Raw genomic sequence first — 18,670 nt, forward strand, 5'->3', positions numbered from 1 at the left:
AAAGAAAGCTCTATTTGTGGGAAAAAAAGTACATCAATTGTATTTGGGTACAGTGCCGCACGACCGCGCAATTGTCCATTAAAGTAACGCAGTGGCGAATCGCAAAATAGGGCCTGGTCATTAAGGGGGAAAATCTTCTGGTCCAGAAGTGGTTAAATTAGCCTCAGAACATGTATAATCCATATGTGTCTTGGTTAAAGGGATAAGGTGACAACCCTAGCAGAAAGGGACTATTTACATTCCTTCCATATAATCAATGCCTTGTGATTCAGAAATCCATCTAAACAGCCTTGTATTTTTATTTGGCGACCACTAGATGGCAGCAAATACATAACAATATACGCACAGTCGCTCTGCATTGCGTGACGAGGATACGTTGCTGTAACAGAGACACCTGGTGGCCATTTGGCTTGCCTACACGCGCATTAAAGCCTGAGCCATCTTTGAAATGACCAGAAGTTTGCTCTTGTCAGCAGCGGCCATGTTGGATCCTGGCAGAAGAAGGCATTAAAGGTCTTGCAGTGGTCGAGAGGGAGTTTTGAGGAACTCAGAAGCCGCCCAAGTGATTATGTGAACGGAAATCAGGAGAGGTTTGAAGGTTAGAATTTCTGAGTCTGATATTGGAGACTAATCTGCAATGTGTTTACAACTTGTGTAAGGTGAAGGTCAGGTGTGTCAACGTGACGTCATGGGACAGTGTGTAGGGGGGCTCTGACAATGTGGGGGGGTCTGTAAATAGAAAATCTGCAAGTAGGTAGTTTGTGTGTAAATGTAGGTACGACCTTTGGCTGCGTCAGATCTGATTTAGGCGCAATATTTGGGGACTGCCGAACAAAAATCATTTTCAGAGACGCTTTACTGTATTTTCTTCTTTATTTATTATTTTTATTATCACAATTACTGGGGGCTCAGCGCCAATGTGCGCAGAGATACCAGTGTGCGCAGAGATACCAGTGTGCGCAGGGCTACCAGTGTGCGCAGGGCTACCAGTGTGCGCAGGACTACCAGGGTGTGCAGGGCTACCAGTGTGCGCAGAGATCAATGTGCGCAGGACTACCAGTGTGCGCAGGGCTACCAGTGTGCGCAGGGCTACCCGTGTGCGCAGAGATATCAATGTGCGCAGAGATATCAATGTGCGCAGGGCTACCAGTGTGCGCAGAGATATCAATGTGCGCAGGGCTACCAGTGTGCGCAGGGCTACCAGTGTGCGCAGAGATACCAGTGTGCGCAGAGATACCAGTGTGCGCAGAGATACCAGTGTGCGCACACTGGTTAACTGTAGTTAAAAAACAAAAAACACTCCCTGCAAGGCAATGCCATAATTAGAGATGGGCTCAGGCGTGTTCGAAACGTAATCCCAACCCACCTGAGCAATCCTGCCAGGAAGCCGTCACTGCACACCACCAATCATAAGCAGTGAGGCATTTCCCAGCCAGCAGCTGCACATACTCAAGCTGCCTATGATTGGCAGTGTGCAGTGATGGTTTCTTGGCAGGGTTGCTCAGGTGGGTTGGGACTATGTTTCGAACACGCCTGAGCCCATCACTAGTGATAATGTGCTAGTAGGCATCGCCTACTAGCACATTATGGGAAACTTACCTTAGAACAAAGCCCTCCAGCGCCAGGCTGTCACCGCTAAGAAGGCTGACCTCTTCCCCTGGTCTTCCTTCCGGGGTTGTGGCCTCCGGCTACGAGTGGCCAGAGACGCGATGGCGTCACTCCAGCTCATGTGCGCGTGAGCCGCCATTTACGATACAGGCTCTGAAGGTTTGGCACTGTATGCCAGACCTTCAGAGCACATGTTTCGGTGACGTCACTGGCTGCATGCACTGCATATCCTAAACTGTGCAAGTTTAGGATATATTCACAGTACCTATAGGTAAGCCTTATTATAAGTAGCGTAACAGAGTTTGCTACTGCTTTTAAGTCCTGTAAGTTGCGAGATGGGGCCTCCATGGATCAGACTTGTTTTTTCCAGCACATCCCACAGACTCTCGATTGGATTGAGATCTGGAGAATTTGGAGGCCGAGTCAGCACCTTGAACTCATTGTTGTGTTCCTTGAACCATTTTGCAGTGTGGCAGGGCCCGTTAGCCTGCTGAAAGAGGCCACTGCCATCATGGAATACCATTTCCATGAAGGGGTGTACTTGGTCAGTAACAATGTTTAGGTAGGTGGTATGTGTCAAAGTAACATCCACATGAATGGCAGGAGCCAAGGTGTCCCAGCAGAACATTGCCCAAAGCATCACACTGCCTCTGCTGGCTTCCCTTCTTCCCATATTGCATCCCGGTGCCATCTCTTCCCTAGGTAAGTGATGGACCGTTACCCGGCCATCCATATGATGTAAAAGAAAATATGATTCATCAGACCGGGTGACCTTTTTATATTGGTCCGTGGTCCGGTTCTGATGCTCACGTGCCCATTGTAGGAGCTTTTGGCTGTGGACACTGGTCAGCATGGGCAACCTTGGCAGGTCTGCGGCTACTCAGCCCCACACACAACCAACTGGGATGACCATTTTTTTTCTGCTTTCTAAACAACTTCAGGGACAACATGTTCACTTATTTTTCACTGTGTAATGGAATAATCAATGTTCTTCACTTAACCTGTCAGTGGTCATAAAGTTATAGCTGTTCAGTATCTAGGCCAGAGGTCTTCAGACTATGGCCCTCCAGTTGTTCAGGAACTACAATTCCCATCATGCCTAGTCATGTCTGTAAATGTCAGTTTTACAATGCCTCATGGGATGTGTAGTTCTGTAACAGCTGGAGGGCCGTAGTTTAAGGATCCCTAACGTCCAATCGAAAATTAGCAGCTGGAACTGAAATGATTCTGTTGCCTGCACAAATGTTTTCCCTTCACCGAAAGGCTTCATATTTTTTGGCTCTGTTCACATTATGGCATTCTGGATTCCAGACATAATCGCAGCGATTCTGCCCGAGATTCCGAATCACCGCAGATTAGAACTGCACGATTAATCGTAACGGAATCGAGATCGCGATTCACTCCCCCTGACTATCTTAACATGACACTTGCTCGATTCTTTACATAGCTCTGAGGGAGCAGCTGTCCAAAAAAAAAAGAGCCTCCCGCAAAAGCCTATCAGCATTAGTCTCCCACTGAACTGTAAACACAAATGATTACATTGTATCTTTTCTTTCCCTCTGCCTGAGGAAGGAAGTTTAACCTCTTAAAGACTAAACCTTTTTCCTACACTTGTTGCTTGCAAGTTAAATCAGTTTTTTTTTCCTAGAAAAGTAGTTAGAACCCCCAAACATTTATATATATATATATATATATATATATATATATATATATTTTTTTTTTTTTTTTAGCAGAGACCCTGCAGAATAAAATGGTGATTGTTGTAAATTTTTATGTCACACTGTATTTGCGCAGCAGTCTTTCAAACGCAATTAATACACTTTAATGAATAAAAAAATAAAACAAAACCGTAAAGTTATCCCAATTTTTTTTATAATGTAAAAGATGTTGCACAGAGAATCGTGATCTTTATTCCAAGCAAAAAAATTGTGATTCTCATTTTGGCCAGAATCGTGCAGCTCTACCGCAGATTGTGGGACGCTCTTATGATCCCCGGTATTTTCGATGGCACTGAAATTGCGGCGAGATTTTGCCATGATTTTCACCCGACGAATTGCAGTAAATTCATGCAAACAGAATTGCGGGACAACTGTTGCCCAAAAGATTCTGCGACAAGCATACCAAGATTCTGTTTGCATGATTTTACCGTGATTCATCAGGAAAATCGCACCACGATTTCAGTGCCATTGAAAATAACAGGGATTGTAAGGGCGTCCCGCGATTTGGAATTGCAGGCAGTGATCCGGTAACGCCATAGTGTTTTATTCTAACTTTATTGTTACAATTATTCTGTGATTTTTTTTTTTTTTTTTTTTTTATTGTTACGTATTTTCGCAGTTTAGGCTTTGTATTATTCTTATTTCACTGTTTGTATTTTGCAGTCAAATGAGTCTTCACCTGTCTGTTGTCCGGCGTGGACTCTGCACCAAGGTTCTTCCGAACCTACCCGCGGAAAGTCTTTCCTATGAGACAGAACAAAGGTGTCGGGAAGTTCTGAGTAGAACGGCGCTACCAGTCAAAGCATCAGCAGGTGTTCTGGTAACGTTATGTACCAACCACGGAGCCCCCTCCTTGCTCTATACCCTGCGCTCCCCCAAGCTGAAAGGGAGGCACAAAGGAGACATCAGGTGGGCATCAGACGAACTATACCAGCCTTTCTCAACACAGAGGAACCCTTGAAATAAATTTCTGGTCTTGGGGAACCCCTGCTAAAAATTAAAAATCTACAACCCATGACACATTAGTGTGACAATAAGTGGGAAGAATGCTCCTTACTCTTCTCATCGTTGGGAAGAATTACCCCCCTTACAGATAGCTAAAAGGAACAATGGTGTCATTGGGGACTTATCTGAGAGGCAGAAATTGGTCATTGCTCAAGGAACCCCTAGCAACCTCAGGAGGAACCCTAGTTGAGAAACCCTGGCCTATACACTGTGTGGGGAAATTAACTCAAGTGTACCACTTCCAAGGACTTCCAAGAAGACTTCTTTCATATTCCTAGCCCACGTGTATTAACCACTTCTGAACAGCCCCATAGCAGATATCCTGCTACAGGGTGGCCATATATTAGACGATTTTACTTACTGATGTTTAAATGAAATTTTATTTTATTATATATCTGTGCCTTTGTGGTTGGTTGTCCGTATTGCCTAGAAAAGTCCTGCATTCTTGGAGGGTTTTTCTTGTTCTATGTCTACTGGGATGATGGCGTTCTCACAGCTCCCTACCACCTATTTCTTAGTTACATCTATATGACACAAGCACCCAAGAGCCCCTCAACCTGCTTGAGTGAGAACCCTTGGTGACAGAAAACCCTTCTTCTTTAATACCATGCCAGGCCACAGTACTGCCCCAACTGGCTCGCCAAACTATAACCTACGTGATGTGTTGTGTTCCTTAACCACTTTACCACCGGAGGATTTTGCTGTCTTGCGTCCAGGCCACTTTTTGCGATTCGGCACTGTGCAACTTTAACGGACAATTGCGCGGTCGTGCGACGCCGTACCCAAACAAATTTGGCGTCCTTTTTTTCCCACAAACAGAGCTTTCTTTTGGTGGTATTTGATCACCTGTGCGATTTTTTTTTTTTTTGATCATGCGCTATAAACAAAAAAAGAGCGACAATTTTGCAAAAAAAATAATATTTTTCACATTTTTTTTATATGAAATTCCCCCCCAAAAAAATTTAAAAATCAAAATTTTTTTTAAATTTTTGGCCAATTTGTTTTCTGCTACCTATGTTTGGTAAAAAAAAAATCACAATAAGCGTATTTTGATTGGTTTGCGCAAAAGTTATTGCGTTTACTAACTAAGGGAAAGATTTCTGTAATTTTTGTTGTTTTTTTTTTTTTTTTAACGCGTAATGGCGGCGATCTGCAATTTTTTTTTTTTTTTTGCGGTACTGCGATGAATTTGCGGCGGACAGATCAGACCCTTGACTGACATTTTTGACACTTTTGGGGGTACCAGTGACATTACTACAGTGCTATACATATGCACGGTTACTGTAAAAATGACACTGGGAGGGAAGGGGTTAACTTTATTGGAGAGGGAGGGGTTAAGTGTGTCCCTAGGGGCGTGTTTCTTACTGTCATTGGATGTGGCTAGTGGTGTAATAGCACAGATCAACGTTCCTACATAGCAGGACCGAGTGATCTGTGCTTTTACACGGGGGAGACTGACAGGCGGCTTTGTTTACACTAGCCGCCTGCTTTTCTCCCTCTCTGCCCGACGATCGCGAGTGACCGGCTTAGTCGGGTACGAGTGGGGGCGGGAGCGGGCCTCCGGCGGCGCGTGCTCGCCCGCTATTCGCTTCCAGGCTAGTGACGTACCGGTACGTCACTTTGCCTGGGAGGGGCTGACCGCCGCCGTATATAGTCGGGCGGCGGTCAGCAAGTGCTTAAACGGTTTTACTCTGATGTTTTAATGAAATTTACATTTTTTTTATATATCTGTGCCTTTATGGTAACTTGTCCATATTGCCTAGAAAAGTCCTGCATTCTTGGAGGGTTTTTCTTGTTCTATGTCTACTGGGATGATGGCGTTCTCACAACTCCCTACCACCTATTTCTCAGTTACATCTATATGACACATGCACCCCAGAACCACTTAACCTGCCTGAGTGAGAACCCATAGTGACCTAAAACCCTTTTTTTAATACCATGCCCAGGGCACAGTACTGCCACAACTGGCTCACCAAACTATAACCTACGTGATGTGTTGTGTTCCTTAAACCATTCTTCATCAGACCATGCCACCTCCTTCCATTACTCCGTGGATCAGTTCTGATGCTCACGTGCCCAATGAAGGCTTTTTTGCTGCAGACTTGGGTCAGCATGGGCACCCTAAAGCCCCGTACACACGCGTCGATAATTGGCCGTGAATTTTCGGCCAACGCCTGATCGGCCGATTTTCGGCTTGTTAGTATGATGCTTCCGACAACCGACTCTGACTTTTCGGCCGAAAAAAAATCTGGTGTGCAGGCTATAAAATTTTTGTTGGCCGTCAACACAATGGCTGATTTTCCGTCAGTCAGTACAGATTTCGGCAGACAAAAATCTGATGAGCAAGACTGGGCATGCTCAGAGAAGAAAAAACACACGGAAAGTAAACCAGCACATGACATCACTTCTGAAGTAGATTTTTGTTGGCCGAGAAAATTTGTGTGCAGTCTAGGCACATTCCAACCAACAAAACACAACTCTGGACAAAAGTCAGACAATCGGTCGGCCGATAATTGTTGAGTGTGTACGAGGCATTACCGGTCTGCGGCTATGCAGCCCTATACACCCCAAACTGTGATGCACTGTGTGTTCTGAGACCTTTCTATAGGAACTAGCAATAACTTTTTCAGCAATTTGAGTTCTAGTAGCTCTTCTATTGGATCGGACTACACAGGCTAGCCTTCCCTTCCCACGTCCATCAATGACCCTTGGCCGCCCATGACCAGGTCTCTGGTTTTCCTTCCTTGGACCACTTTTGGTCAGTCCTGACCACTGCAGACCAGGAACATCCCACAACCGCTGCAGTTTTAGAGTGGTTCGTCCAGCCATTACAATTTGGACCTTGTCAACGCCTCAAATTTTTTCCTGCTTTCAAATATCAACTTCAGAGAGAGAATGTTCACTTGCTGCCGAATCCCACCCACTTTCGGTGTACATCTTTCTTACACAGGTTAGTTTGCGTAGGTGTTAGGAGGAGGGAGGGGGCAGCTTTACTCTTCTGCTGCTTTAGCTGTGATGGGTCTAATCTAATTATATTCCATAAACAATTTTATGGTTTAATTATTTTTGTTTTATAGCAGCCCTGAAGTAGGATTGTATTTGTAAGGTAGATCTGAGGGTGGAAACTAAAGCCAGCCATAGATGGATCAAATCTCAGCCAGTTCAGCAGGGACCGGACGAGATTTGATCCATGTGTGGGCAGGCTGGTTTTACAATCCATCGATCCACTTCAGTACAACCAGCCTGTCAGATTTTTCACATGTGATTACTGCCGGCCGCTAGCCATAATCATTGTGTTCTGCTGGCTGGGAAGACTCCCCTCCAGAAGAACACGATAACCGCTCCGGGAGGGAGGGATCCCCCCCAGCAACACTCTCTTTGCTGATGTGGGGAATTAGGTGATTTTCTTTCCTGCAACCAAATTAAATCGTCTATGAATTGCCTAAGCAAGCATTATGTGTGATATGGTGTGTCTTTAAATAAAGAAAAATTACGAGAGCATGTTTGCTTTTTGTAAAGCAATTTTAATAATAATCATACATTACATGTAAAAGATTCATAAAATACATTTGATAGATTTTATTAATCGGATTTGTGTTTTATATTTTACCTCTTTAGTTTCCCCGGTGGGAAGTGTGATGCATCTGATAAAGACATCATAGACACGGCTCTGAGGGAGGCACAAGAGGAGCTTGGTGTGTCCGTGCCTCGCAGTACGGTTTGGGGTCCTATGAAGCCAATCACTGATTGGGTAAGAAAAATAACTTCACTATACTAGATTAGCTAAATACTGTTGGCAATAATTGAGACTCGCATGGCCCTTGGCATCAAAGTTCCTTCAGATATCTGGGAGCACTCAATGAGACCCAGAGACAGCAGGTACGATGTCACAGAATGCGCGCTTTATTCAAACAATAAAGAACGTTTTATAAAGAGAGTAAGAGCCGGTTCACACTGAGGCGATCCGACTTGCCGGGGCGACCTGTGAAGTCGCGGTGCACAGCGCGCACCGCGACCTCGGAGCGACATGCACGGACTTCATATCATTGAAGTCAATGCAGGTCGCTCCAGGTCGCCCCAAAGTAGTACAGGACCCTTTTTCTAAGTCGGAGCGACTTGTGTCGCTCCTATTAGAACGGGTCCTGTGCTAATCAATGGCAGGCGACCCACCGCGACTTGTCAGGCGACCAAGTCGCCTGACAAGTCACCCCAGTGTGAACCGACTTTAAACGGGGAAGTCCCTTTCCAGTAGATTTTACATAGAATTGATACAAGAATAGCAGTTTACCATTACGTGCTTCAAGTCACGTACTTGCATATGAGCTAATTATAATAAGGCATAGTTATAATTGGCATTACATCAGACTTGTTCTAAGGGTTAAGATAAGGCATAATTGGTTACTTCAAACAGACTTACTCTAAAGCCCCGTACACACGTACCGATCGTCGGCATACAAATGTTCGTCTTTTCTCCCCGGGATGTCGGTGTCTGTTGAAAAGTGCAAAGACAGCACAAGAATTTTGTCTGCAGACTTCAGCTGACTGCAGAAGTGATGTCATGTAATGGTTAACTTTCCCTGTGTTTTTTATTTTCTGAGCATGCCCAGTCTTGCAAATCTGCGGTCTGTCGGCCGAATTCTGTACTGACAGGCGAACAATCGTCCGTTCTGGTGTCCGCAGACAAAAATTTTCATGTTTGCAAGAAAGACTTTTGTCCGCGGATTGTGCGCAGACAGCTGTCGGAGGCACCATACTAACACGCGTACAATCGGCAGATCTTTCGTCCGCCGACGTTTGTATGCCGACGATCGGTACGTGTGTACGGGCCTTAAGAGTCAGTGACCACAAAGCGTAACGTGGAAACTTTCAAGGACATTTACTTAGATAGGCTTTTTAATTAAGCTGAGTCTAGGGTTTTAGTAACAAAATGGAGGATAAATATTCCTTCAAATACATGTTACAGTTTTGTTACAGTTAGATTGTACATTCTTTATATATATATATATATATATATATATATATATATATATATATATATATATATATATATATATATATATAAATAATTTTTTTTTTTTTTAATACCATTAAAGCGGAGCTCCACCCAAAAAGGAAGCTCCGCATATTTGCCTCCCTAACCCCCCCCCCCCCCCCCCCACATTTGGCACCTTTCGGGGGAGTGGGTACTTGGTTTTGACAGGTACCTGCTCCCACTTCTGGCTGACTTTGCCATGGCAAACTCATCTGGAAGTTTGAAACCCCTATGCCACTTACATTTCCGAAAAACCTGTGTGTGCATGAGGCCATACAATAACCTGGAGGGGCGTTTTTAAGCTAAAAAAAAAAAAAAAAAAAAAAAAAAAACGCCTGACGCTCCTAAAAGCGCCCTGTGTGCATGAGGCCTAAAAGTCAGTAGCTACAGTACTTGTTTACATTTTTCTGAAGGAGCCTGGAGCTCCACTCTAACTTAAAAAACTGCAAGATGACGAAGACCTGGACAGGCCAGATGGGCACTCTTCTTTTCACATTTTGTGTTCCATATAACTTTTTGTCCAGGTTCCAAGAATTGCAAACCAGATGCACTTCCACGCATGTTTTCTGAACCAGTTCCACCTTCTGAAGCTGACTATTTTGCCAGCTAAGAATTTCCTGCTCCTGCAAGCAGACTTGATGTCACAAGTCAAGGAGGCGGTCGCCAACTACAGGGTTCATACGGTCCTGGAAATCCTGGAAAAGTTTTGGAATTTTTAGATGACACTTTCCAGGCCTGGAAAGGTCATGGAAAATTAGGAAACACACTAGGTTTTGGAAAAGTCATGGAATTAAATTACTGTGGGGGAGCGGGGAGCGGATGCTTAATTATTTTATGATAATTATATTGCCACATACTGTATTTACATTTCGCTGTATTAGCGTCCTTCCGGGTCCGCGGTATGCGCGTGCTGTCATTGGCCAGCAGCAGCCAAAGAGATGACCCAATAAGGCCTGGAGACACTGTGACTGGCTAGCAGCAGGAGATTATCAACCAATGAGGCAGCGGAAGCGTCACTGGAAGGTGGGCCGGCTGCATGAACGTGATGATGATGATGCGGAAGGGGGCAGTAACCGTTTCGGTTACCGTACCCCTGCGTCATCACGTTCATGCGGCCGGCCCGCCCTCCAGTGACGCTTCCGCTGCCTCATTGGTTGATAGCCACGGGTTGATAACCATGGGTCTAGCCACGCTAAAGGTGCAAAGCATCAGTCTGCAGCTGCGTGCTTGACAGCTTCCAATCCGATCGCTGGCTTTTTCACCCGTGAGCCTGAAGTGACACCGGCTCCCAGCTGCGGCAGCGGTGCTTCCATCTCATCCACTGTAAAACAAGGGACCATTTTGAGTCACGCTGTATCCAGAAACGAATCCCTAACTGCAGAGGTACTGTACACTACAAAGATTGTCATTTATTTTAGTAAAAATATGCTGGCTGTGACATGGATTTTCTTCTTATTTAACATGTATACATAGACATTTCATGAAACATTAGGTCATGAATATTTACGTAAAGTCATGGAAAAGTCATGGAATTTTATTGGTGAAAATGTGTATGAACCCTGCAACTACCCACCTCCTCTGGATTTGCATCTTCAACAGAGGGATGGACTGTATTTCTACGAGAACAAATTTTAATTCCCGAACAATTTAGGTAAAGATGGCGCTAAAAAGTCGCTCCTTCATGGGGCGACTGAGTCGGAGTAGTGTGAACCGGCTCTAATGCCCAGTACACACGATGCGAAAATCGGACGACGTTCATACATTGTATGCTTGCTTATAATTTTTTTAAATCTGATCTTTGTATCCCACAGTAATATCTGTGCAACCTACAGACCGGCACGCATTATGAGGAGGGGGCTTTTACAGCCTTGCGATCTCCAAAAGATCCTGACTCGGCATTATCATACTCTATCCATTATGAAGGAGGACATCCTCATGTTGTCTACTAAATATGGAGGCAGCCATTGCTAACCTCCTTCATAAAATGCTGGTTGCCTGGCAGTCTCTGGCTTCAATACTTTGTGACTTTCTTGCATGTGTAAGCTGCATTAAAGACTCAAAAGGCCTTCTCTGCATACTTGTTCTAGGTCAGTGACTCGTAGTACTGAAGCTGGAAGAACAATTTGGAAGTCCAGCAACTAGAAGACAATAGACCGCTCAAAACTGATATATGAACAACGTACTTTTCTGTTCTTTCATTTTTATACACTCTGTCCATGTTCTGCGATATTACAGCCAGTCACTGAGATCATTGTCAGTACTACAGCTAATATCTTTGTTTACCCACAGACAGGGATGGTCATCGTTCCAGTTCTGGCAAACATAGGCTGCCTCGAGGACCTGGCTGCCAAACCCAATCCAGAGGAGGTGTGTATGGTACAACATGGCATTAAAGAGAGAAATATAGGGGCTGATATTTAATATTTAATCCTTTTACATTAACCACTTAAGCCCCGGAAGATTTTACCCCCTTCCTGACCAGGCCCTATTTTGCGATTCGGCACTGCGTGAGTTTAACGGACAATTGCGCGGTCGTGCGACGCTGTACCTAAACGAATTTGACGTCCTTTTTTTCCCCACAAATAGAGCTTTCTTTTGGTGGTATTTGATCACCTGTGCGATTTTTTTTTTTTTTTTATCATGCGCTTTAATCAAAAAAATTGCGACAATTTTGCAAAAATAACAATATTTTTAACATTTTTTTATATGAAATTCCCCCCAAAAAAATGTAAAAATCTAATTTTTTTTTTTTAATTTTTGGCCAATTTGTTTTCTGCTACCTATGTTTGGAAAAAAAATCACAATAAGCGTATTTTGATTGGTTTGCGCAAAAGTTATTGCGTTTACTAACAAAGGGAAAGATTTCTGTCATTTTTGTTGTTTTTTTTTATTTAACGAGTAATGGCGGTGATCTACGATTTTTTTTTTTTTTTGCGGGACTGCGACATTGCGGCGGACAGATCGGACCCTTGACTGACATTTTTGACACTTTTGGGGTTACCAGTGACATTACTACAGTAATCAGTGCTATACATATGCACTGTTACTGTAAAAATGACACTGGCAGGGAAGGGGTTAACCTTATTGGAGAGGGAGGGGTTAAGTGTGTCCCTAGGGGCGTGCTTCTAACTGTGCAGGGATGTGGCTGTGTGTGTAACAGCACAGATCAACGGTCCTACATAGCAGGACCGTTAGATCAGTGCTTTTACACAGGGAAGAATGACAGGCGGCTTTGTTTACATTAGCCGCCTGCCTTTCTCCCTTCACAGCGAACGATCAGGAGTGACCGGCGGACATCGGGTCCGCCGGTCACATGCATGGAGGTGTCCGTGAACGAGCCGAGGCGGGAGCGCACCTCCGGCGGCACGCGCTTGCCCGCTATTGGCTCCCAGGCTAGTGACGTACCGGTACAAAAATAACAATATTTTTGTTAACCGGTTAAGTTCTAACTTCATTTGCTTCATGTTTGTTCCAGATTAGTGACTCAAAAGTATTGAAGCTGGAGGATAAGCATGACAAGCAGGGAACACATGGCCAGTAGGAGGTTGTGGGGAAAAGGGGAAGAGGAGGTTAACACCAGTCAGAATGCTAATCATGAAGCCAGTGGGATAGCAGTATGTATGAAACATGGAGACTAATGTGGGCTCTTACAACTCAAAGTCTGTTAACATTTTGAGAACTATTTTTTATATATAGCTGTTTACTAGAAATATGATTTGTAGTATAACTGTACACCTCTCCATACTATGTGTGAAGGAAAGACAAAGCCATCTAGAAAGGTAAAAAAAAAAGGGAGTGGGGGAAGAGTAGAAAGGGGGTGCGATCAGTTGTCGGGGTAGTTAATTTCTATATCACGCCAAAAAGTTTTGTTTTGATAGATTGGGGAAAGATTCAAATCCTATTCGGTATTTACTGCTGTCCGGGCGTAAGTAGGGGGTTTTCCCCGAACTTCCTGTCCAAGTAGCAATGTCTTCACCGGATGGGAAGTAAGGGGAGATATGCAAAAAGACAAAGATGGGGTGGAAAAGCTGACCATGGTTTTAGCTTTTCCCCATTCCTAATTTATTTTTATTTTTTAAATTTCTTTGTGTTGCTGTTGGAGATTTTCTATTACTTAATGTGTGGTAAAATAGCTTTCCCTGCAACACTAAAATTAAATCCTCACTAACAGAGTCACCAGTAGTAGTGCAAGTTTGACAGGGGTTCAAACTCTTACCCAATCTATCCAAAACTAACAAAAAGACCAGTTCCTGTGGTTTATAGCGCTGGCCGACCCCCTCCTGTACTTTGCCATTTTCTCAGTACTGCGATTAGGGCCTTCAGCAAGCAGTAGTGAGGTTTGGGCAGAGGTAGGTAGTGGGCCAGAGCTGGTGACATGAGAAGCTGACCATTGTTTCCCATCTTGGGGTCTGATAGCTATTTTTGCAAGATATCTAAAAGATCTGTAGGCACCAAAAAAAGTAATTATTCTTTTAAATTTTTTACCACAGTTTTTCAGTCACGCATTATTTGAAATATGGGGGTCTGACATAGCTGACTTGACTTTTTTAAAGGTACAGGCTTCATGGCCACAAAAAAAACCTGCCGTTTTCTTGTGGATCCAAATATCTCACTAAGCACATAAAGTGTGGAAGGGGAAAGCAGCTGAACTCCAGCTTGTAGCCTCTGGATACCATGCTGCAGACCCAGTTGTCGGAGACTTCCTGAGTCCACAGTCTCTTCACCCCTACGAGTAGGGGCACCCCTTTACTGTGAAGATGATTTGACTCCGAGTTCATTCTACAGAACTGGGATGTAGGCTTTTGCTTTGGTTTTGAGCCTGGTTGCATATGAAAGGAACTCTTCTTAGATTCTGAAGGTGTCACTGGTTTTATGATCTGTAACCTTTGCCTTTAGGGATAGGAGCTTGCTTTTCTCTATAGTCACCTTCTTGATATAGCTATCCAAGTACAGGTCCCTCTCAAAAAATTAGCATATTGTGATAAAGTTCATTATTTTCTGTAATGTACTGATAAACATTAGACTTTCATATATTTTAGATTCATTACACACAACTGAAGAAGTGCAAGCCTTTTATTGTTTTAATATTGATGATTTTGGCATACAGCTCATGAAAACCCAAAATTCCTATCTCAAAAAATTAGCATATTTCATCCGACCAATAAAAAAAAGTGTTTTTAATACAAAAAAAGTCAACCTTCAAATAATTATGTTCAGTTATGCACTCAATACTTGGTCGGGAATCCTTTTGCAGAAATGACTGCTTCAATGCGGCGTGGCATGGAGGCAATCAGCCTGTGGCACTGCTGAGGTGTTATGGAGGCCCAGGATGCTTCGATAGTGGCCTTGAGCTCATCCAGAGTGTTGGGTCTTGCGTCTCTCAACTTTCTCTTCACAACAGCCCACAGATTCTTTATGGGGTTCGGGTCAGGAGAGTTGGCAGGCCAATTGAGCACAGTAATACCATGGTCAGTAAACCATTTACCAGTGGTTTTGGCACTGTGAGCAGGTGCCAGGTCGTGCTGAAAAATGAAATCTTCATCTCCATAAAGCTTTTCAGCAGATGGAAGCATGAAGTGCTCCAAAATCTCCTGATAGCTAGCTGCATTGACCCTGCCCTTGATAAAACACAGTGGACCAACACCAGCAGCTGACATGGCACCCCAGACCATCACTGACTGTGGGTACTTTGGACTTTGGGCATTTTGGCATTTCCCTCTCCCCAGTCTTCCTCCAGACTCAGTCCACTGCTTCCGCAGGTCCCCCAAGGTCTGGAATCGGTCCTTCTCCACAATCTTCCTCAGGGTCCGGATACCTCTTCTCGTTGTGCAGCGTTTTCTGCCACACTTTTTCCTTCCCACTGAGGTGCCTTGATACAGCACTCTGGGAACAGCCTATTCGTTCAGAAATTTCTTTCTGTGTCTTACCCTCTTGCTTGACGGTGTCAATGATGGCCTTCTGGACAGCAGTCAGGTCGGCAGTCTTACCCATCATTGCAGTTTTGAGTAATGAACCAGGCTGGGAGTTTTTTAAAAGCCTCAGGAATCTATTGCAGGTGTTTAGAGTTAATTAGTTGATTCAGATGATTAGGTTAATAGATAGTTTAGAGAACCTTTTCATGATATGCAAATTTTTTGAGATAGGAATTTTGGGTTTCCATGAGCTGTATGCCAAAATCATCAATATTAAAACAATAAAAGGCTTGCACTACTTCAGTTGTGTGTAATGAATCTAAAATATATGAAAGTCTAATGTTTATCAGTACATTACAGAAAATAATGAACTTTATCACAATATGCTAATTTTATGAGAGGGACCTGTATATAGTCCAAATAAGTGTTCACCTCAAAGGGCAGCCTTTAAAATTTGCAGAGGAGTTCCACCGCCCTTTTCAATTGGACAAACGTAGATGCCTTATGGCATCCACCAAGCATCGCAAAGCTCTGAATGGTTTTCAGGAGCTTCCAAATGAAAGGATCTTCTGGTTCTGATTCTCTGGAATAGAGCATACACTTCGCCCAAACATTAAAGGGGATACTTTTAAAGAAGGCCCCTAACCTCTTATTTGTGGCACCTTAAAGTCCAGGAACTCATCCACCGGGACTGCCAGGTTTAAAGCGGAACTATACTAGACTCTAGCATTGTGGTGGTGTCCCAGCCCAGCCCCTTGCGTAACTGCTGACATCGGTCCATCTTTCCCCAGTTACTGCTTTTCAGCCGTGCCGAGATGACATGGCTGAAATGCATGCGTAGGAGAGTATTAATCACAACTGATTGTATGCTGAGCTGCACACGGAATATGCCTGATGGGTTCAAAGGGTCCAAGGGAAGCATGGGGGTGCTACAAGGAGGGCTGGACACATGAAAAATTTTAAATAAAGGTTTTTTATAAGGGGTCATGAAGCTAGAGGCCTTTGAAAAAGGATAGATCAGGTCAATACCTGCCCTGTAGGTGTGCTAAGAGCTAAATTCTGGTTAAGACCTGCTTGTAGGAAGGCCACATGCAAAGAAATCTCTGTGATTAAATTGACTGTTCACGCTAGGCAAAATAACATGTACAATAATAGATCTTCCTGTAAGTTGCTTTTCTTGCTTTTAGCAAGGCCAAGGAGGGCATCAGACTGCAAAATCCCCCTATTCTTAAAGACATGGGTTTCATTAGCTGTGCTGGTAAAGACAGACTGTGAAACAGGATGGAATATAAGACTAGGAGATAACCTATGAGGCCTGTGAGGATGGAACCAGGGTTTTTCTGCTTAAAGTCCGAGTACCAGGTTCTTCTTGGCCAATTCATGGTGTATGAATAAGTTGCCTGTGTCCCTGTACCGTACAATTAAGATAAAACTTTTCTAGTTGATTGTTGAAGGTTTAGAAACGGTCATGATTTTTATTGCGATCAGTATCACTCGGGAGATTTCTCCTTTCTGTCAAAGAAAAGAAACCTCCTCGTGAAGGGGGAAAAGAGGCATATAAAAAAAACAAAACAAACTCAGACATTCTAAAGTAATATAAACCTAAATAACATTTAGGTTGGGTTTCTGCTTTTAGGTCCCCTTTCACATATGCGGAGCATTCATTTCATCAGTTCAGTCACGTCACAATGGATGAAGTATTCATCAGTTTATTTTACATTCACTACCAATGCAAAAAATTGACCATTTGTCAGTTTACATCCGGTTTTTGTCTGCTCTGTTTTCCTAATAGAAGAAATTTAGAGCTTTAATCAGTTTAAAAAAAAAAAAAAAAACGGATGATGACGGATGTAAGTTGATGATCATCTATTTACATCAGTTTTTCCATAGAGATGGATTGATGTCCATTTTTCATCAGTCAACGGATGGATGAAAAACGGACAGCATGTGTGAAAGGGGCCTAAAAGTAAAACTGTGATTTGTCCATGAACAGTAAACCCTCCTGATCTCCTCCTCGGAGCTCTGTGCAAGTGTAAATTTTTATGAGCTTATACACCACCTTGTCCTAACCCTGGGCTACACATACATTTTAATGCAATGCAGCAAGACGCTGCAAGGATACAGTACATCAGGAGAGGGTTGGAGACTACAGGAAATGATCAGCAACTGTAAGACATGTTGGGAGACAGTCATAGGCTAGAAACACATTACATGTGAGTGCTAGAGATCACTGCCATTACATCCTCTTTACAAATCAATGCTTTCACATATTTGCATCCTACAGCCCCCATAAAAATTACTTGTGCAATATTTGATAGTTCTCTCAAGAAGATCCATTATAAAAAAACTAAGAACAAAAAAAAGGGAAGATTGTGTGATGAAAGTATAGCAAACCATTTAACTTCCTGAAGCCAGGCTGAGGCTGGATACACACTATACAACTTTTGTTGATAGATTTACCTTCAACTATGTAGTGCAAGAGCCTGCCTGATTGCATACAAATTGAAAGTGGTTAGGTCTGACCTCATATTATATGGTTTTGGTAAATGTAAAGGAAAAAATCTAAAGACAATTGAATAGAGTGGCCTGTCAGTCTGACATCGATAGTATGTAAACTTCTGGAGGGGATGATAAGGGACTATATCGTAGAGTTTGCTAAAGACAACATCATCATCAGTAGTAACCAGCACGGGTTTACAAATGGGCGTACTTGTCAAACCAATCTCTTAACATTCTACGAGGAGGTGAGCTAGATAGGGGGAGACCAGTGGATGTGGTGTACCTGGATTTCGCTAAGGCGTTTGATACAGTTCCCCACAAGTGCTTAATTTATAAGAAAGAATACTGTCTGCATTGGCCCTGAGGGCCACACAATATATGCAATTGAGCTGAATGTTGGCACCAGGGCTCTATAGTATGGGGTCACTATTCTGGCTACACAGGAAAAATAATCTGGTCAGAAGTTCGAATATTTTTGCATTTTAAGCAATTAGTGTATATTCCCCTGGTTTGTTTTGGCATAGATTTCAAAATTTTTTTATTCTTCTTTTTTTTTTTTTTTTTTTTAGGTGGAGTCTCTCCTCACCCTCCCCCTTTCTTTGGCCTGTACAAGCTCTTCCCAGGGATACACCTGTTTCCGCCAGCGTGGTCGCTATGCCTACACTCTACCAGTTTTCCGCTTACCAGGACACAAGGTGTGGGGCCTCACCGCCATGATGACCGACTCTGCTCTCTCACTGCTCTTCCCTGGAAGCTATAAAAGCATCCTCAGTGGCTCTCGCTCACGATAGCATATTGGAATATTGATGGGACAATACAGAAATGTCAGTCGAGTGCCACAATAAAGTTTTATTTCTTTTTTTTTAATTATTATTATAAACTCTCCAAGTCTGCTC

The 18,670-nt window shown here is 43.4% G+C and overlaps 1 protein-coding gene across 1 annotated transcript; it reads left to right on the forward strand.

Annotated features, from left to right (window-relative positions):
* The first annotated feature begins 478 nt into the window (after positions 1-478).
* Positions 479-18,623, forward strand: NUDT8 (nudix hydrolase 8). The gene is made up of 5 exons (XM_082268507.1): positions 479-590; positions 3,988-4,235; positions 7,950-8,082; positions 11,653-11,730; positions 18,344-18,623. The coding sequence occupies exons 2-5, from the start codon at positions 3,994-3,996 to the stop codon at positions 18,563-18,565; spliced, it is 675 nt and encodes a 224-aa protein (XP_082124633.1). The 5' UTR covers positions 479-590; positions 3,988-3,993; the 3' UTR covers positions 18,566-18,623.
* Positions 18,624-18,670: the final 47 nt, after the last annotated feature.

Source organism: Pelophylax lessonae (assembly GCF_965119305.1).
Source record: "Pelophylax lessonae genome assembly, chromosome: 9".
NCBI lineage: Eukaryota > Metazoa > Chordata > Amphibia > Anura > Ranidae > Pelophylax > Pelophylax lessonae.